Genomic DNA, 20,994 nt, shown 5'->3' with positions numbered 1-20,994 from the left:
AAAATCCACTTGTATCCCATTGGTTCTATACCTTCAGGTGTTTTGACTATAGGATAAAAAACTTTACATTTTCTAAGAGAAGTTAATTCAGTTTGAATTGCGTCTTTTTATTTTGGCCAATCATCTCTCTGTCTGCATTCTTTGACAGATTTTAGTGCGTGATCCTCATTTTAGTTTACTAGTTCAACAATAATATTATAAGCAAAAATTTTGGTAGTGACATAACTTATTGAGATCTTTTCATTTTGTGGTACCTCAATCTCTTCAGAAGTTTCATCAATATTTATGTCTTTGGATCCTCTTTGGATACTTGCCTCTATATTATGACCATCATGATTAATTATCTCTCTTTTTTCGAAAATTTTTATCCTTAGAACCGATTGGTCTTCCACGCTTTTGGCATGGATTGCTTTCATTTGCATTAACAACTTGTCCTTTTGAGACACTTATTTTTATTGGTGCATTTGCAGATAGAATGTGAGATTTGATTACTCTCTTTAGGTCAGTAAGTGCGTCTGGCAATTGATTTGCAATATTTTGCATATGAATTAACTTTTATACTTTTGGTTCACATTGTCTAGTGCAAGGATCTAAATGGAATAATGACAATGTATTCTAAATAATCTCTTTTTCCAACTGCTTATTTTCTCCTCTTAATTTTGGAAAAATTGTTTCATCAAAGTGACAATAAAAAAAATCTTGCCTTAAATAAATTATCTGTCGTGGGTTCAATGTATTTTATAATTGACGAAAATTCATAACCAATATATATACCCAATCTTCTTTGGGGTCCTATCTTTGTGCCTTGTATTAGAGCAATTGGGACATAAACTGCACATCTAAATATCCTAAGATGAGAAATATTTGATTCCTAACTGCAAGCTAGTTGTAATGAAAAGAATTTGAGATAATTTATTGATCTGATGCGTATAAGTACTGCAGCATGCAAAATAGCATGTTCCATGCTAAAACAGGCAGTTTAGTTCTCATAAGTAATGATCTAGATATTAACTGAAAGTGTTTAATCAATAATTTGGCTAGACCATTTTGAGTTTGTACGTAAGTAACATGTTCTTCTATTGTAATTTCAGTTGATACACAATAATCATTAAATGCTTGGGATCAAAATTCACCAACATTATCAAAACGTATTATCTTTATAACTTAGTCTGAAAAATGAGTTTTTAATTTAATTATTTGAGCTAGTAATCTCACAAATGTCATGCTACACGTTGATAGTAAACAAACATGAGACCATCATGAAGATGCATCTATTAAAACCATAAAATACTTAAATGGTTTATATGGTGGATGAATGGGCTCACATATATCACCCTAAATACGTTCCAAAAAAAATGGTGATTCATTTTTCTTGTGATAATCTTGTAATTAATTTTCTTTGAGAACAAGCAGAACATGAGAATTCATTAAATTGAAGAATTTTATGTTCCTTTAGAGGATGAATAGATAAATTCTCGATAATTCTTCTCATCATGATTGAACCCGGATGTTTTAACTGGTCATGCCAAATTGTAAATACATTTGTATTTGTAAATTTCTGGTTTACTATGGCATGTGATTCTACATTGTTAATAGTGGTGTAGTACAAAATAAAAGAGAGAGCGGATAGTTTCTCTAATACACATTTTTCTCCTGATATCATAGTTGTAATATAGAGATATTCGTTATTTTCTTCTCTTGCGGTTTTTACATGGCATCCATTTTGGCGGATATGCTTAAAACATAGCAAGTTTTTATGAGACTTACTTGATAGTAATGCATTATTTATAAAGAACTTGATTCCTTTAGGTAATATTATAATAGCTCTTTCGGAGCCTTCAATCATTTTTGCATTATCAATAATCGTACTTACATTTGTTTTCTTCATAACAAGAGAGACAAAATATCATTTATCTCTAAGTATCGTATGTGTTGAAGCATTGTCAGCGAGACATACTTATTCATTGTTAAATTTGAGCGAAACATGAGAAATATTCATATCTTTGTTATGAAAGTAAAAATAAATTACCATTAATGAAAAGAAAAAATACAAAAGTTTCAAAAACAAATAAAAACTACAACCAAAAGAAAAAAAACTAACTATGAAAAAAGAAAACATCTAAAAAAATGATAAATTTTTAATTAATATTCTTTTAAAAGAAATTTGATTCATCCAAATGAGTAACATCATTTGGAGTAACATCATTTGGGTCACCAAAATGACTTGGTTTAGACTTGCATGGGTTGCTAATATAAAAAATGTCATCAAGGTCTGTAAAGATATCATCAATGGATTTCAGCTCCGTTTCAACACCATTAGCTTTAACTTTATTTCTTTGTATAGTCAAATTGGCCTCCTATTTTTGTCCTTTTCTTTTTATAGATTCTTGATATAGCTGGACAAAATATTCAGGAGTACGACATATACACAACTAATGACCTTTTAATTCACATCGATAGCACAAATATTTCACATGATGTCTTGGAGCACACTTCTCATGTTTATTCCACTTTTGATTATGAGTAGGAACCCTATTGTTCCATTTGCCACATCCACGACCATGTTTCAACCGTTATTCATGATTTCTTTTATGTTCACGAGATGCCACATTCACTTCAGGGAAAGCGGTGGAGCCAATTTGACAGATTTCATGATTTTTTATTAATAATTCATTATTTTGTTATGGGAGACAACCTATTAGGTCAAAATACATTTTGAAACCCTTTTCACGATACTGTTGTTGTAACAGCACGTTAGAAGCGTGAAATGTGAAAAAAAAATTTTCCATTTCTTCTTGACAACACAATTTCAGTTGAGAACTTATTTTGAAAAGTGTAAAATTATATTCACAAACTATTTTAAAATCTTGCAGCCTTAAATGTATCAACTCATAACGAGCTTTAGGCAATAATACCGTCTTTTGGTGTTCATACTTTTCTTTCAAATTTACCTATAATTCTTGTGGATATTTAACAGTCAAGTATTCTACTTTCAACCCTTCATGAAGGTGATGGCGTAGAAAAATAAGTGCCTTAGCCTTATCTTCACTTGAGGATTCTAGTTCTTTCTTTATGGTATTTTTAACCTTTTTGGATACCAAATGGGTTTCAACATCAAATGGCCATTCTAAATAAATTTTGCCCGTTAAATCAAGAGCGACAAATTCACTCTGTTTTTATCTCATAATTGCGAATTCACTAAAAAAAAAACAATTACTAATGTATACAAGAGCTCTCTAACAAAGTTTGATGAACCATTATCATAGAAAATTCAGTTCATTTCATTATAATTAAATGTCTAACATTACATAAAAGTAACATCAATTAATTCAAAAAGTATCTTATATGAATATCTAAACCTGGTATATGAACCCTAAACAGATCAGTAACATTCTCTAATTACTAAAGCCATGAATTTCTACTAACCTATTAGAGCAGCGGTGCTGACGGACGAGAAAGAGACTGCACGACATATCTTGGAGGCAATGCTGGACTCGGCACAAACCGGTGGAAAGATAGGGAGGGCGGCACGATGCAATAAGTTCCTGTAGATGATGACCTCGCGGTGGCGAGGTTTTACCGCGTTCTGAACAGGCGACGGAAGAGTCTAAGCTTACTGTGGAGGACTCGCAGGTTACATGCAGCGTGATCCAGTCCCATGACACAAGTGGGCAGCATTGACTAGGGCTGGTCCGGAAGAAAAGACGGCGTAGGATGGTGGTGCTTCGGTGTGTCACGTTGCCATTTGAAGGAGGGTCAGTGATGTGGGTGAGGGTGAGACTAGATGGACGGTGGTGGTGAACGGATTAGGTCAATCGGTTAATGATAATTCTTGATTAGGGTAAAATGGAGTAAATTGGAGTATGGGTTTTTGTTATATTGGGCTTTAGGGTCCAGTCCAATAAGAGTTGGCAGGAGTTGGTTGAACCCCCTTTTAGTTATCTAATGGAATTGTGTAAGAAATTGTATTAATTAGTTCAAGTTAATGTGATTTTATTTTTTCAGGCTTAGAGAGAAAGCTTGAGGCTTTCTGGTCACAACTCAAAATTCTCAAAGAAAAGCTCTTCTTAATTTTCTCTTCTTGAACCCTTCACCATTTTAACGTGGTGCAATGAGGGTGAAAGGAAGAAATCGATGAGGAATTGAGCTTCAAAAAGCTGAATCAGCAGAGATCACATTAACTTGAACTAACTAACACAATTACAAGTAATTACTATAAATAGTGTATCTTCTAACTACTGCATAATAGTCTTATAACAAATTGTGCCATGTCAACACCACTAATCTAACTAATTCAACTACTTATTGTCCTAACTAATTTGACATTTTCACATTTTCTCAAGTAACGGTATATATGTAATTATGATTATATGCATTTAAAATTTAATTTTATTTATTAAATTTTACTAATTATAGGAGCAGGATGGGTATTCACGTATAAGAGTAGAAACAAATTATATGCAAATTATTGTAAAACAGAATAAAATCGAATAAGATAAAAACTCACTTCTATCCACCCCATTGTCATCACTAATTTTATTTTACTCGTTATTCTTTCTAGTACACACCCATTCACTATAATCAGCAATCACTAAAATTCTATTCTACAATCAACATTCTATAAATTTTACGGCAGTAAAAGGTTTAGATAGAATTGTGGCAAATTTTAATGTGATTTCTGCCATTTAATGTAAAATTCACTCTAATCAAAAGTCATCATGAATTGTAGCAATAAGGTTGTCCTGCACATGAAATTTTACACAAAGATGAATTGTAGATACAATTACGCCAAACTTATTCAAGAAAGGTCGGCCAAGTATTAAATTATATGGACTGAAACAATCAACCACAAGATATTGAACATCTAAAATTTTGGATAAAGGATTCTTACCGAGTGTGGTTTATAACCACATTGAACCTAATACAGGTACTCGTTCACATGAAAATCCAACGAGATCTCTGGTTGATGGCTGGAGTATGTTGTCACTCAATTTCATCTTTCGAAATATGGAGTAGAATAGAACATCCGCGCTGCTTCTAGGATCCAGCAAGACCTTCCGAACTATTAGGTCTCCTAGTTGGATAGAGATAGCAACTGAGTCGTCTAAATGAAGCTCGGTTGAATTGAAATCTGACGGCTGAAAAGTCATTTTAGGAAAAGTCGACACAGTTTGATGACTGTTGATGGTGCTCTCTACAGCGAGCATAGCTCAATAAGTGCGTTTGTGAGTAGAGCTTGATGCTCCCCTACTAGAAAAGCCCCCAGAAATGCAATTGATTACACCTCTTGGTTGATTCGGCTGAGTTGTAAGTACTTTTTCTATGTTCTGAGAAGATTGACCTGCAGAAGAAAAATCAGATTGATATGTGTTGAGCTTTTGAATGTGTCTACTGATGTATTTGTCTAGATGTCCTTACCGAGCTAAGCGCTCAAGTAAGTCTTTGGCTATGACACACTCATCAGTAGTGTGTTCGTGTTTCTGGTGAAATGCAGAGTACTTTATTTTGTCCACATTCTTTGTGTCTTGGTAGGTTCCGGTCTTCCGACGAGGTTTGATTAGTTTTGAATTCAGTATTTTCTTAATGATGTCTTCCCTTTTGGTATTGAATTGGGTATAAGAATCGTAGCGTGGTACCAATCGGGAAGGCTTCTTGTTGTCCTAACCTTTGTCATCTTCTTTATTGTTTTGGTTCTTCTCGGATTTCCGAGTTTGTCGCAACTCCTCTATTTCCATTTGACCTTTAGCCTTCTCTCGAAACTCGGCAAGGTTTTTGGTTTGGCCACTGCGATGGTTTCTTGAAAAATTCCTCGGTGGAGCCCACTCTTTATAGCATGTAGGTGCACCTCGGGATGGAGGTCTGACATAGTCATTGCAACTTTGGTGAAGTAAGTGATGTAGTCCTTTAAACTTTCATGATGTACTTGTTTGATGGTGTTTAAGTAGTCAGAGTCATGTAAGTAGATAGAAGATGCAACGAACTGATCTTCGAACTTTTTGGAGAGCTCCTGAAAGCATGAAATGGAATCTGCAAGCAAAGAAGAAAACCAGTCAAGTGCAGGACCGATTAAAAAGGTAAGAAAGCAACGACAAAAAATAGGATCAGAGGCACCATTGACGATCATCATAGATCAGAACTTCTTAATGTGCTTTTTCATGTCTCCCATGCTGTCATAGGGAGTCAATGTCAGTGGTAAGGTGAAGTTCCTAGGTAGTTTGAAATTCATAACGTCGGCTATGAATGGGCCAATAACGTTGTCTAACCCGTCTTCGTCGTCATTTGGTTTATTTTCCTCAGGTCGTTGAGTTCAGAGACATGCGTTGGATTAGAATTGTGTTCCTCATCCTCTGGTCAGTCATTGTGACCATCTTTATGCTCAATCTGAGCATTGATTAACTCGGCTATTTGATTCGCCATTCGTTGATTCTCTTCCGCCATGCGTTGATTGGCTTGTTGTAACTCTGTTACCATCCGAAGGAGTTCGGACGGCGTGGGAGGAGGCAAGTTAGCCATGATGAGGAAAAGGAGTTTCGGGACCTATGGAAAGAAAGCGTTTTTATTTCGAGACCCCACGGTGGGTGCCAATTGTTCTTGCTGAAGTTCGGCCGGTGTATATCTCGTTTGCTAATGAATATCTTCGAGCTTTTCTGTCGGGGTGAGCTATATGTCAGCAGTCAGCGAGAATTAATTATTGGGGACAGACAAACAGGTAAGACAGCAGTAGCTACAGATACGATTCTCAATCTGAAAATGGAAAGTGAGCCAATTCCGTGAGGCGAGGGTGAGAATAAGGTCTTCATCCAAGTGAGTTTTTACCTTAGATTTAGATAAGGTCACTTCTTTTTAGGAAGTCTCTGCCTCCCAGTTCGTATAGAGCAAAAAATGGGCATTTTCGCCAGGTTATGTATAAGGAGTTCCCTGGGAGTTGACCCGCTGGAGTTTAGGACTCTTGCAAATACATCAGCTTAGGTAGGAACTTCAGGATAATAGTGAACACTTACCGAGCCCGGAATAACGAAAACATCTTTGAATACTCAAAGTTTCATATCCGAAGCGAGTTTTCAAGAAACTACTAGAGTTTTAGCAAAAGCCGCTCTCTGAGGTCGATTGGTTGAAAGGTCTAATTTCTTCTTCAATCGATGCCAATTTGGCTATTTACTGATCGCCTCCGCAAGAACGATTAAGCCAGTATCCTCACTGATTAATCCCGCGGAACCTAGTATAGGATCTCGTATGAGGATCCTCGGCAGGGAGTCTTCGACTTCGAGCACACCTACACCTGGGTAGTTCATATCCTATTTCTTGAAAGAGAGAGTGGTACTTTCATCCATGACCGGGTGGGTATGGTCTCTCTTCCCGAGCATCTTCTAAGGAAGTGTGCACAGAAGGGATTGTTACCAAGTACAGAGTCAGACTGACATCTTCTAATGGAGAGAACAAGAGAATGAATACCCGTAAAAGGCACTCTAACGCTCAAATAAGTAAGTGAATAATAAATTTTACAGAATGCAATAAATCAAATAATCTTCTTATCATTTCTTTATATTTGAAAAATAAAAGTAACTATTATATCTCTAAATAAGAGTAAATACCCATAGTCGTCCCTGATATTCACGCAAATACCCATAATAATCCCTAACATCCTGATTTCCCCATTGTAGTCCTCCAGATAGAGCTCCGAGCACTCAAACTGGTCCCTGGCCATATTTCAGGTGATGACTTATCACCGGAGCGCTGACGTGGACTCGAATTGCCACGTGGGAGGGGTCCAAAACGTCGTCGTTTTGGGTTTAGCACCCTTGAAAGCCAAAAACGACGCAGTTTAGGTGTTATTTAGTACGAAAAACAGTTTTCTCCCCCAACACAAACACTTCACTTCACTCGTCTCTTCTTCTTCTACCCTCTGACTTCTTCTTCATCTCCCCATCAATGGTGTAGCCATATAGGGTTGTATTCACTGGGTTTAGAAAAATTTGAGAGAAGAAGTAATCCGACCAGAAGTTGTTATCGTTCTTCCCCTCCTTCACCATAAGCACGAGGTTCTGACTTTGTGATCGGACTCAAGGTAACCTTCCTTTTTTTTTTACTTTGCATTTTCAATACAATATTGGTTGATGATATGCAAGTTGTTAGTGTAGTTGAGGTTCTGGAGTTTTGGTGTCATTGTAGTATCTAGGGTTTGAAGGCTGGTTGGGGTTTGTGGGGTTGCTCTATTTAACCCAAATGAAACAGGGATGAAACAGGGAGTTGTATGCAGGATTGAAAAATATGTTTTCTTGTGGTGATTAATTTTTTTTTAATGCAATAGTAAGCTTTCTATACATTTTGTCTTAATACATGTTCCCTTGTATTTTCTTTTTGTATTTTCTGTAGGTAGCACCTTATGAACGTCCTGCACTAAGCAAGGCTTACCTTTTTCCTGAGTGTGAATTGTGATATTCTCTCTCCCTCTATGTTATAATTCCTGATTTCTATGTTTGTGTTAGAAGTGGAGGAGAAAGATTGCTTCCTGAGTGGTACAATGAGAAAGGTGATTATTACGTTTGGTTCAGCACAATTATTGGATAGTTTTAAGGACAGCTAGGCTCTCATGCTAAGTGAAAACAAGAGTAAATTAACAAAATGGTCCTTAACAATGATTTTCCAAATGCAAATTTAAATGTTTGATTGCAGGTATAGAGTTGATTCTTAGCATAGAAATAGTGAAAGCAGACCTTGCCGCAAAATCTCTGACAAGTGCAGGAGGAGAAACATTCAGTTACCAGATTTTGTTGATTGTAACCAGCTCAACTGTAAGGATCCTTGAGGATATTAGAGGATATGTCTTGCATTGTACTCATTTCTTCATTTTTCTGGTCTTGCTAATAATTTGTATTTGTTTGCAGGTTATAAGGTTGAGTGATTTTGGTGTTCAAGGAGCTGATGCCAAAAACATCTTTTACTTGAGGGAAGTTGATGATGCTGATAAACTAAAGGAACAGTTGCTGTTGGATTTCCTTTTAAATTTCAAATCAAGCTTGTCATGATTTCAACCCACCATTCAGGTGAAAGAAGTCAAACTAAAGGATGGCAGGGTCCTAGAAGCTGATATCATTGTTGTTGGTGTTGGAGGAAGGCCACAAACAACCTTATTCAAGGGACAGGTTGAAGAAGAGAAGGGTGGAATCAAGGTTGAAGAAGAACTGAAGATTTTAGATACAGTTACTTAGGAGTTTTGTTTTGTGTTATTAATCTTTTTCATCGTACAATGACTAGATCGTGAATTGTGATCCAAAGGCATTTTTTATATGCCTTGGCCTTGCTTTTGATGAAACTACAGAGTGCAGCATAATGGTTTCTAGGTTGCCTTTTACCTTCATCTTTTGTTCTTTTTTGATAAACAATGGAATTTATGTTAATATACTATGCTTTGTGGTTTACCATTCAAGCAGCAGTCTTTTTTATTTTTTTCATAAATAATAGAATTTATCTTAACAATAGTTTTATAGTTAATAGCATTTTTCATTCCATCAAGAAGCAGTTTTTTTTATAAACAATGGAGCTTATCTTTACAACAGTTTCATAGTTAACAACATTCTTCATTCCATCAAGAAGCATTTTTTTACATCTGATGCTAACAGGGAATCCTAAACCACCAACTAATTTATCATTTACAATACAGGATCATCAACAACACTATCAATACAAACACAGCTAACACTAACATCTGGATAATCAATTTTTGCATTTGGACATTCTCCTCCAACCTTCAAAGCCTCCAATCAAAGTTCATCTTCACTTCATCCCCACACAATTCTGACTTCTCAACTTGTTCCTCACTCACATAATCTGTCACACAAAAAGTCCACACCATCTCTTTCCACTTGTCTGTAACCAAAAAAGGATCAAAGTTCAGAGAGGAACAACACAAGAACAGTTAGGGGAGGAGAATCATAACAACACAAGTAATTATTCTAACCCATATTATAGTTGGGGCAGCCATAAAACGGTTTGTTCGGATTCAAATCTGTGCCAGACCATCTGAGGACTGGCCTGCAGCCACAGCCGCACCATTCTGGCGGGACCAATCTTCTGTTCTTCGTTTGCGTTCTAGTCCGGTTCCAGCTAGATGGAGAATGAACAGAGCTTCCACCTGCAGTGCTATCACCACCACCCATTATCAACATGAGTAGCTGCCGCAGGTGGAACTGTGTGAGAATATGAAGAAGTGTATGAAAGAAGAAGAAGAAGAAGAGATGAACAAGATGAAGGGATGAAGTATCTGAAAATTTGGGGATTTAGGGTTACATATAGTACGAGGGATTAATATGGGTACAAATTGCAAATTAGCCAGCTCAGCTAGCCGTTGGGAGCCCTCCAGCGTGGCAATCAGAGGCCACGTCAGCGCTCCGGTGACGAGTCATCACCTGAAATATGGCCAGGGACCAGTTTGAGTGCTCGGAGCTCTATCTGGAGGACTACAATGAGGAAATCAGGATCTTAGGGATTACTATGAGTATTTGCGTGAATCTCAGAGACAACTATGAGTATTTACTCCTCTAAATAATGATATTTTAAGTGGAGAATAATTATATATCTAATATTTTAATATTTATTTAAATATCAATTATAATTGACTAATTTTTAACATTTTATGATCGAATTATAACTTGTAACCGATGTATAACGGTCTTATGATCCAGTCATTTTATCATCAATGGCAACACATACTTTAAAACGTGTAATATTTATATAGATATAGATAGATTAAGATAACAGATCTTTTTTTCTTTCCTTTTAAATGACGTTTTTAAAATTTCAACTTAGTTTTGTTTTCCTTTTTTGAAAATAAAATATCTAAAATAAAATGATACTTATGAATTATCAGATTTTGAGAGAGAGAGAAATTGCAAATCAGAAACTGAGGCAGTAAGCAGCACCCGGCGACTTCTTTCAGTAACTCACTCATTCCTTCTCTCTTTCTCTCTCTTCAATGGCCGGAATCCGCTTGCAGCCAGAGGACTCCGACGCCTCACAGCAACAAGCTCGAGCGGTGGCCGCTGATCTGGTCTCCGACGACGACCGCTCCGTCGCCGCCGACTCCTGGTCTATAAAGAGCGAGTACGGCAGCACACTCGACGACGACCAGCGCCACGCCGACGCCGCCGAAGCTCTCAACAACGCCAACCTCCCCCCTCCCTCCGACTACAGGTTCCTCTCTCTCTCTCTCTCTCTCTGAATATTTTAAGGTTGAAGTGAATCGAAACGACAACGTATCGAATGAAATTGAAATTTTTGGGTTTCTGGAAATCGCTCTGTGAAGCTGAATGTCTTTCATTTATTCGTTGTTTTCTTCAGTGCCTTGATTTAGTTTATAAGACGAGATCGCAGGTTCGTGGGTGTTTGGATATGTATATAGAAAGGGTGAAAGTGTGAAGTTTTGTTATTTAGAACTATGTGAAATTCGCTTAGGTTTTTGGATTTTAGTAGTAGGAGAAAGAATCTGGAAATGAGGTGAAGTAGGAATGTTAAGATCTGGTTCGTTTGGTTGGTGGCATTTGCGTTTTGCAGTTTAGGCATTTTTTGCAACCGATTAATTTTGTTAGATAGTTGTTTAATCTGTCTTAGGAAGCTTAACTGCTAAGAAGTTAAGCTATTTCTGAACCACAGAATGTTGAATCTAAAGACGGAGACACCCACACGCATGGATTCCAATGTAGCTATCTGGAGTTTTGGAATTTGGGGTTTTCTGTTAGGATTTACAGTTCAGAAGCGCTGGTGCTTCTGTTTTGTTGAGAGCTTTGTAAATGAGTTGAATGAATTGAAAAGTTCTAGATTTGCAAATTGTTGATTGAGGGTTTTTTATTTTTTAATTTTTTTGGTGCAGTTCTGACAAGGATGAGCCTGATGCTGATGCAGTTTCTTCCATGCTGGGTTTTCAGAGCTATTGGGATGCTGCCTATGCAGGCGAGCTTACAAATTTTCGTGAACATGGCCATGCTGGTGAAGTTTGGTAAGTAAATTTCGATATCTTAATGCGCCTTCACTGAAGAATATATGAATTTGATGCAGAGATTAAAGTTCAACTGTTGTGGTAAATATTGAACTGATTTTAATATAGATGGGTCACTTTTTACTTTTTTAAAATATTTTCTCAAATAAAACATGTATTCAAAGTATAATAGAGACATAGCAGTAGATAATCAAAGAGAAAGTGTTTATTCAATTTCTGGATGTTCGTTCCCCTCTATACCTATTTTAACCAACTAGTAGCAAATTGTGTCCTGCCAATTTTTCTTTAGTTTATGAACTTCTAGGCAGTGATGAACATTTGTTGTTATAGGCAGTTTTTGGTAGTGATACATTGTTGCGCTATCTATAATGATGAACATTATGACTTGTTTAACTTTCATTTATGTTTTCTGCCTTTATATTGCATGTGCAGGTTTGGGGCTGATGTGATGGAAGTAGTTGCATCTTGGACAAAAGACTTGTGCGTTGACATCTCTCAAGGCCGCATACCAAATCATGTTGATGATGTCAAAGCTGAAGCTAGTGAATTAGGAAATAAAGTTTTGTCTAGTTGGAGTGTACTTGACATTGGGACAGGCAATGGTTTGCTTCTCCAAGAATTAGCTAAACAAGGGTATGGTATTTCTTGCGATGTTCTGCACTTTTGGTAATATATGCTGTATAATTCTTTTATATAGAAAAAGAGAAAAGAAAGACTTTGTAAAAGTTAGCAAATTTCTGAATTACTATTTATTATAACAAAATGTGTATTGTTGGAAATCGGAAGGCATGTGAATCTTGTGCCATATAAATTTGTTCATACACAAATATATTTAATTGCTAATTAAATGAGAATTCCATAGCATCAAAAGCAAGGTGTGAATATGTGAAAATCATGAAAAACAAAGATATATTCAAGTAAACAAAGAAAGTTGCTACATAAAGGTGGCATGGAAATGTATATACTATTATATGCTTTTTTTGGAGGGAAGGTACACTTATAAGTACTTGGAAGTTCTGCCTATTGGTTTCTGAGAGATATCTGGGTTTATTTATGTTGCATTGCATGTGTTATTAATCTTACTCTTGCTACCTTTCCAGGTTCTCTGATTTGACTGGTACGGATTATAGTGAAGGGGCTATCAGCCTTGCTCAAAGCGTTGCTAATCGTGATGGATTTTCTGACATCAAATTTTTGGTATGTTCAAGGCTGTGTATGCACAAATCAGAATTGTGCTTGTACAATGGATTAGTTTGTTTGTTTAGCATGTTTAACACAATTTTGCACAATTTTTATCCTTGCAAGAGGTGAATTACAGCATCCCTGAGACCCTGACCCCATAATGATTCCATGCAACACAAGCAGAAAGCCAGAAATCAAACAACATCATGATGGGAGTTTTCATTTCTGTGAAACTCCTAGCTATAAAAGGAAAATAAAATTGTCTGGTTTATACATTGTTTCTTGGCATTTCCAATTATATTGTGCGCTAGAAGACATTACTATCTGTGCATTTATTACATGTCCATTAGATAATATGTGGCCTTTAATTATTTTAAGGTCGATGATGTCCTGGCGACAAAGTTGGAACAAGAGTTTCAACTTGTCATGGATAAGGGGACGCTAGATGCTATTGGATTGCATCCTGATGGTCCTGTCAAGAGGTAAGAGAAAGCACCATCTAACCTAATATGCATTCCCATAATTGTTCTTTAGAGAATTGGGATGATGTTAAAATTCTGCTATCTGTATGTTTCACATTTCCAATTTTGATAAAAGTAAAATAATAACTGGTTTAGGAGGTCTTGGGAGTGGTGGATTTTTTATTGATTTGTTCTCCTTTTAATTGCCGCTTTGTGGAACTGATCAACTCTACCTTTACAGAATGATGTATTGGGATTCTGTTGCGAAGTTAGTTGCACCTGGTGGAGTACTTGTAAGCACTTCAAATTTTGTTTTAAAGTTTCTACCCAACTGTTGCTCTATTACAGAGCGAAACTCCTTTTATTCATCCCAGTAAAAAGAAAATCATGTGCTATTTATTTTCCGTTTCATGATGTATGTATTCGTTGACTTCCTCATTTGTCTGTGTAAGGTGATTACATCGTGCAACAGCACAAAGGATGAGCTGATACAAGAAGTGGAAAGTTTCAACAGACGAAAAATCTCTGCTGCTCAGGAAGTAGAGGGAGTCAAGGACGACGAATCATGCAGAGATCCTATATTTCAATACTTAAGTCATGTCCGCACATATCCGACATTCATGTTTGGTGGATCTGTAGGCTCGCGCGTGGCGACTGTGGCATTCCTTCGGAAATGAAGTGCGCGATATGTATCAATTACCATCATGATTTTGGAATTTGTTTTATTGGTTTGAAGTTGCTTGCGTGTAGCTAGAATGGATGTTTCTGACTTCTCATGTTAATATTTATGATTTTGTGGAGGTGAAGTTTTCTGAGTTCCATCCTTCTTTTTGGATAACTAGTTTTCTATCATTCGGAGTTTATAAACTGAATGGAGTGAGGATCTCAATCAGAATTTCTCCTTTCTTGACTGCCTTTAAAATGGAACTACATCCGGATCTTTTATTTCTAACTTCATTTTTATGTCGCCAAATGAAATTGAACATAACTCATTCTTCAAAATTTCCTTCTGTTTCTTCCAATCTGGTTCTTGCTTTACTTGTTAAAACCTATTTTTTTCTTGTTAATGTGTAAAAACTTAAGGTTACAAATATTGACGGATGGATTTGGATGAAATCTCCAATATTCATAGAACTATTGTATTTCAAAAAAGGTAAAGTGTAAACTCCAGTGTCTCTAATTATTAATTAAGAGGTTAAAACAGGATTTCAATGAAAAAAATAAAGGTGTTATTCTTGGATCAATGAAATAAAAATGAATCTCACTTCTAAATTTATCATTCAAGAGTAAAACTTCCTTAGTTTACTTTGGAGTGTGTGAAAACGCCACAATCATTTGAGTTTAACGAATCATTATCCTATAAAATATCTATTTTGATAAAAAAAAAAAAGAAACTGAAGTGTTCGTTTTCCTTTTTCATTTAAAAAGTACTTTAAAAAATGCTTTCAATAAATTTTAAAGTTTTTGAATGCAATTTAAAATCCTTCTATTAAAAAAAAGTACGTTCTTTGCCTTTCATAAAATCAAACAAACTTTTAGGGAAAAAAGTTTTTAATTTAAAAAATAAATTTAAAAAAAAAAGATAAACCAGATAAAAATACTGAAAAAAAATTCTATCCAAATGCAACCTAAATCAAGATAAAATAAAAAATAAAAGAATTTTTTTCCAAATAAAATAGTTTATCAAATTTAGTATTTTTTTTCGGGTCACCCAATAAAAAAAAAATATCATTTTATTGTTTTTTTATATATATATAAAAAAAGAAATAATTTGAGTCCAAATCTAAAACCCAAGTTAAAGTTGAAGTGTTGAACATATCCAAGGGACTCTTCAACTCATTAGCACCATCCAAAAAAGAGCGAAGAGAGGAAGACGATGGAAGCATGTGCAGCAGCAACTTATGGTGCGGCCTCAACGTGCACCCCACTTAACTTCACCTTCAGCCATGGAAGAACCAAAACCCTCTTACACTCCCAAATTCCCATTCCCTCCAAAAAAGGAACGGGAAAATCCTTCTCCATTGTTAACGCCTCAAGACGAACCTTGTCTTCCAACTGGCTTGTCTCCGATGATGACTTCTCTGCTTCTACGACTTCTCCACGGCTTCCCAGACTCGAAGAACTTGACACTACCAATATGCTTCTCCGCCAAAGGATTATCTTTTTGGGTTCTCAGGTACGATCAATTTGGGGTTTCGTTGCTCTCGCTCTGAATGTTTGATATTTTAAGGGTACCCTTTGTCTTTCTGATTTTTTATTTTGTTTTGTTTTATTAATTGGTTGAGAAATTTGCCATCTTTTTCATATTTGCGTTGTTTGGCGAACATAGCAAAACAAAAGAGACAGGAGGAGGGGTTTAAATTGATGTGATGGTGTTCAATTTCTGAGGGCATGTTGTTTGGTACTCTTGAAAATTAGAAATATTTGAGCTTTTTAATGTGGGTTTGTTTTTCTGAACCATGGGATGTAAAAATAAGGAATGAAACTAAACTGAAGAAGTATGCCATTACTTGTTGCTATGTTTTGTGAAATGGTTTTCTGTTTTGTTATGAGCAGGTGGATGATATGACTGCTGATTTCATCATTAGTCAGCTCCTCTTTTTGGATGCTGATGACCCAAAAAAAGACATAAAGTTGTTTATAAATTCACCTGGTGGTTCTGTCACTGCTGGTATGTCTCAACAAAGCTCCACTTACCCAATGTTTTTGCTTTGTTCTTCAGCTCAATTTTGTAGTCGTTTGCTAGCATATCATAACTTTATTAGTCTAGGAGGAATTTTTAGGGATAAGTACGTCGTATGTATGATATTGATTAGTTGGGGTAAATCTTAAAAGACACTAAGCTAATGGTATTGAGCACAATGCTCTTATATATCTTACAGAAAGTACAATTAAGAAGTAAGTAAGTTGTTGATCTGTGTTATATCTTAATCTGTTTACCAATAAAAGAAGTTGTTGATCTTTGTGATTGGCAAGCTAAGATAGATACTTATGAAAATTTGAAGCTACATAGGAAAGGTTCAAGGTTGTCTGAATAAGATATTGAACGTGTTGAATCTACGGTTATAGGACGGGAACGTCAACCGAGTATTAGTAAAATCTGGAGCATTGTTCAGATTAATGAATCTGTAATACGTGTAGGCTTTTTGTGGTTGCTCTTAACTTATTTTATCTGTGTTCATAGGAATGGGTATTTATGATGCCATGAAGTTATGCAAAGCAGATGTGTCAACAGTTTGTGTAGGGCTTGCGGCATCAATGGGTGCATTTATCCTTGCGTCTGGTACTAAAGGGAAGCGCTATTGTATGCCAAATTCAAGAGTTATGATCCATCAGCCACTTGGAACTGCTGGTGGAAAAGTAAGACCTTTCCTTCCCCCCAACATCAATTATTGAATTCAGTTTGATTTCATGGACGTTGGATCATTTTTCCTATGAAAGAAAAAAATAGGTGAAAGTCAGTTTTCTTGTTCTTGAATTGTCGAAATCATGAGTTGGCATGGATTCACATGCCTTTTGTGTTTTTGTCTTGATACATTAGAGTGGTGTAAATAATAGTTTAGAAATGTAACTTACAATGATTCTGCAGAAACAAAGCTGTTGGAAACACAGTACATTTGTACATGGAATTATTTTTACCATTTATTGTGAATTGTTATGTTGGTGTAATTACTCTGCGATTACACCATGTAGGATGAGTTATCTTTTGAAAATTGGCATGCGTAATGGACCAGTTATCTGCGATTACACATATGCATAATAATGGTTCTTTTATGGTGTATATTTGCTAATAATAAGCATGATTGCAGGCTACTGAAATGAGCATTCGGATAAGAGAAATGGCATATCACAAGATTAAGATAAACAAGATACTATCAAAGATTACTGGGAAGTCTGTAGATCAGGTTAGTTTCCAGATGCACCTCAATCATCTTTTCTAATTATATATATTAAATATGTTTCTCCCCGTCATTTATTTTATTTGTTTCATTTGCAGATAGACTTAGACACTGATCGTGATAATTTTATGAATCCTTGGGAAGCTAAGGAATATGGTTTAGTTGACGAAGTTATAGATGACGGAAAGCCCGGGCTAGTTGCACCGATTGCAGACTCGTCACCACCACCAAGAACTCGGGTGTGGGAGCTATGGAAGATTGAAGGAAGCCGAAAAGCGAAGAAGAATTTGCCATCAGAGCATAAGTTTTTAGAGGAAGCATACAAAAAAGTTCAGGGAGGTGATGATGACAAAGGCACTCAACAGGAAAACGAAGCACCTGCTGCTGTATGAGTTTTAGAGAGAAGAAATTTTTGCATTGCTTATATTATTTATTCCTAATGAGACCTTTTTTTAAATCCTAATTTTATCTTGATTTATTAATCAGCACCAGTTTTAGATAAAAGAGATTTTTCACTTTGTTATAGCTGTGACATTCCATTGTAAGTTCCAGAACTGTATATCAGTTATCAGATAATTATTTTATGCTTCAGGTATTAGATGCCATATTGAATACAGTGTTTTAATGGGTTAATGTTAAAATTGGTCTCTGATCATGTAGGAGTTGATTTGCTTTTGGAAAAATTAATGCATTTAATTCGATTCTTCAAAAGATACCAATGTGATCTTGGTACTTTTTGGTAATTTTCTGTTGACATATTATTGTTAAGAATTTGATATGTGACAAATTTTACTTTAGGAAAGAATTTCTTTTAAGGATGAAATTAAGTCATTATATTTTTAAGAGATCAAAATGATTTATACTTTATTTTTTAGAGATTATTTCAAATATAATTCATTTGAAAATCTTATGAATCAATTTATCTTTCATCGCTCTCTAAGTCTCTATATTCCAATTTTATTTTGTAGTCTTTCTATGTGCTTTGAACATAATATAGAAAAGGAAGTTAATCTACAAATGGTAGTATGCTGATAACCTATGATAAGAGATAATAGTTTGGTATCCTATGATGAGAGAATAGTTTTAGCGTAGAGTAAATTACTATTTTTGTTCATAAATATTAAAAAAAAAACTGAAATATTTATTAAAAAAAATAATTTTGTACTCATAGAAGATGAATTTTTGTTAATAAAATTAATTGAATTTAAAAATTATCTAAAATTTTTAAATTAACTCTTCTAACATAATATGCTCCATTTTTAGTCCCCAATTTTTTACTACTATTATTTTGATCTCTAACCCTTTGGCACCACTACCTAAATTCTTTTTCATCCATCTCTTAGAGCATCTCCAACGGGAGTAAAAATTGAAGCCCAATTACTGTTATGTCAGAAGGAAAAAAGGCTTATGCGTTGGAGTAGGAAGGAAGGGAGTTCCCACACAAATTTCAAGGAGGAGGAGTCCCTCTGAACAGGGACTCCTATGAAACAATCATTTGGCAAGTTAGTTAGAAAATAAATAATTATATATAATGTTAATTAACTAAATAAATATATTAAATAATTAAATAATAATTAATACAATAATAATTATAATAATTAATTATATTAAGTAATTATATTTTTATTTAATTAATAATTTATATTATTAATTAAGTAATTAAATTATAATTAATTTATTAATAATTATAATAATTAATTAGATTAAATAATTAAATTTTTATTTAATTAATAATTTATATTAATTATTTATATCATAATTAATATTAAATATTATTTATAATATCATATTAAATTATAATTAATTAAATTTACTTACATTAAAAAATAAATTTAATTTTTATATTTCTCCAAAAAAATATTCAATTTTGAAATAGACAGTAGCATAGACAATTGAAAGAGGACTTGATTGAATATATATGGCAATTTCATAATGTTTATCGTCAACTATAGAGCTTAATTATGTTTTTCTTTGTATTAATTAATTTTACAAATTAGTGTAATCCTGAATTATATATTGTATATTATTGTTATATATGAATTTATTTAATATTAATATCTTTTAACTGTGAATTATTTTTAAATTTATAAATTTAAATTATATTATTAAAAAAATTAATTACATTTATTCTAAGTATTTTAATTAATTAATTAATTAAGTGGGACCACAACAGGGATTAAAGTTAGTTCCTCCTAATGGAGAAGAGAGAGATGCTTTGAGTTCCTATTTACTGTTTATGACGCAAAAACTGATGTGGAGTTACTTTTTATGACAGGCATAAACAAAAACTGGGATGAGTTTCTTATTGGAGATGGTCTTAGAGCAACTCCAATAGATTTAAAAGTGGAGTCCCTTCTCTGACATAGAAGGACTTTGAAGCATTAGAGTGAAAAGGAATGCAATTCCTTCACGTGGACCAAGAAGGGGAGTCCCTTCTCAAGAGGGACTTTTGCATTCCAATCAAATTTGGACACATGGCAAATAATTAAAAATAAATTAAAATATATAACATATATATTAAATTAATAATTAAATTATATTAAATAATTATATTTTTATTTAATTAAAGATTTATATTAATAAATTAAATATAATTAATAATTATATTTTTATTTAATTAATAATTTATATTAATTATTTAAATCATAATTAATATAAATAATTATGCTAAATTAATATTAAATATTATTTATAATGTTATATTAAATTAGAATTAATTAAATTTGTTTACATAAAAAAAGACTTGATTGAACACATATGTCAATTTCACAATATTTGTCGTCAACTATAGATTTGCATTATGTTTTTCTTTATATAATTTTACAAATTAGTTTAATTTTGAATTATATATTACGTATTATTATTATGTATGAAGTTATTAATTTTTTTTAATATTATTGTAAAAAAATAGTAACTATATTAATTTTAATTAATTAATTAAGTGGGACCACAATAGGGACTAAAGTTAGTTCTTCCTAATGAAGAAGAGAAAGATGCTTTGAGTTCCTATTTTCTGTTTATGACGCAAAAGTTGATGTGAAATTACTTTTTATGACAGGTGGGATATAAATAGGGATTGGGATAAGTTCCCTGCTAGAGATGGTCTTATGCCCGACTACCATCATCATTATGGTCATTGCCACTATTGCCGCCTCTTTTTTATCACCAATAGTTTACGTCATCTTTTGAATGGCTATTTCTCTCTTAATGTTTATTTTTTTATTTCTATTTTTGAATGGCTCTTTTAGGATAATTAATTTTAGAATTACCCTTCGATAATTTTAGGTATGATTCGTTTCCCTAACTCCCATTTTTAATGCGTTAAGCCGTGTTTATTTTTTGGACTGGGATTGAGAGACAACTAAAATTTTAGTTTTGGGATAAAAAATTTAATCCATTCAATATTTCTAAAAAATGAGAATAGGGATTGAAATTTTTAGAGGGAGAAATTGAAATTTTA

At 34.1% G+C, this 20,994-nt stretch overlaps 2 protein-coding genes and 1 pseudogene across 2 annotated transcripts; all 3 read left to right on the top strand.

Moving 5' to 3' along the window:
- Nucleotides 1-8,234: 8,234 nt before the first annotated feature.
- LOC107624634 (monodehydroascorbate reductase-like) lies at nt 8,235-9,209 on the top strand (annotated as a pseudogene).
- A 1,595-nt stretch (nt 9,210-10,804) lies between these two features.
- Nucleotides 10,805-14,454, top strand: AR401 (S-adenosyl-L-methionine-dependent methyltransferases superfamily protein). The gene is made up of 7 exons (XM_016343444.3): nt 10,805-11,190; nt 11,867-11,992; nt 12,425-12,625; nt 13,093-13,189; nt 13,553-13,656; nt 13,877-13,928; nt 14,088-14,454. The coding sequence occupies exons 1-7, from the start codon at nt 10,973-10,975 to the stop codon at nt 14,310-14,312; spliced, it is 1,023 nt and encodes a 340-aa protein (XP_016198930.1). The 5' UTR covers nt 10,805-10,972; the 3' UTR covers nt 14,313-14,454.
- A 966-nt stretch (nt 14,455-15,420) lies between these two features.
- CLPP3 (CLP protease proteolytic subunit 3) lies at nt 15,421-18,175 on the top strand. Its single transcript, XM_016343443.3, has 5 exons — nt 15,421-15,811; nt 16,192-16,306; nt 16,820-16,995; nt 17,445-17,540; nt 17,633-18,175. Exons 1-5 carry the CDS (start codon nt 15,512-15,514, stop codon nt 17,924-17,926), a joined length of 981 nt encoding a protein of 326 aa, XP_016198929.1. The 5' UTR covers nt 15,421-15,511; the 3' UTR covers nt 17,927-18,175.
- Nucleotides 18,176-20,994: the final 2,819 nt, after the last annotated feature.

This window comes from Arachis ipaensis, chromosome B4, assembly GCF_059453495.1.
Source record: "Arachis ipaensis isolate K30076 ecotype BB chromosome B4, ASM5945349v1, whole genome shotgun sequence".
In the NCBI taxonomy this organism is placed as follows: Eukaryota; Viridiplantae; Streptophyta; class Magnoliopsida; order Fabales; family Fabaceae; genus Arachis; species Arachis ipaensis.
The sequence above is the reverse complement of the archived record's forward strand: the minus strand, read 5'-3'. Positions and strand labels throughout refer to the sequence as shown.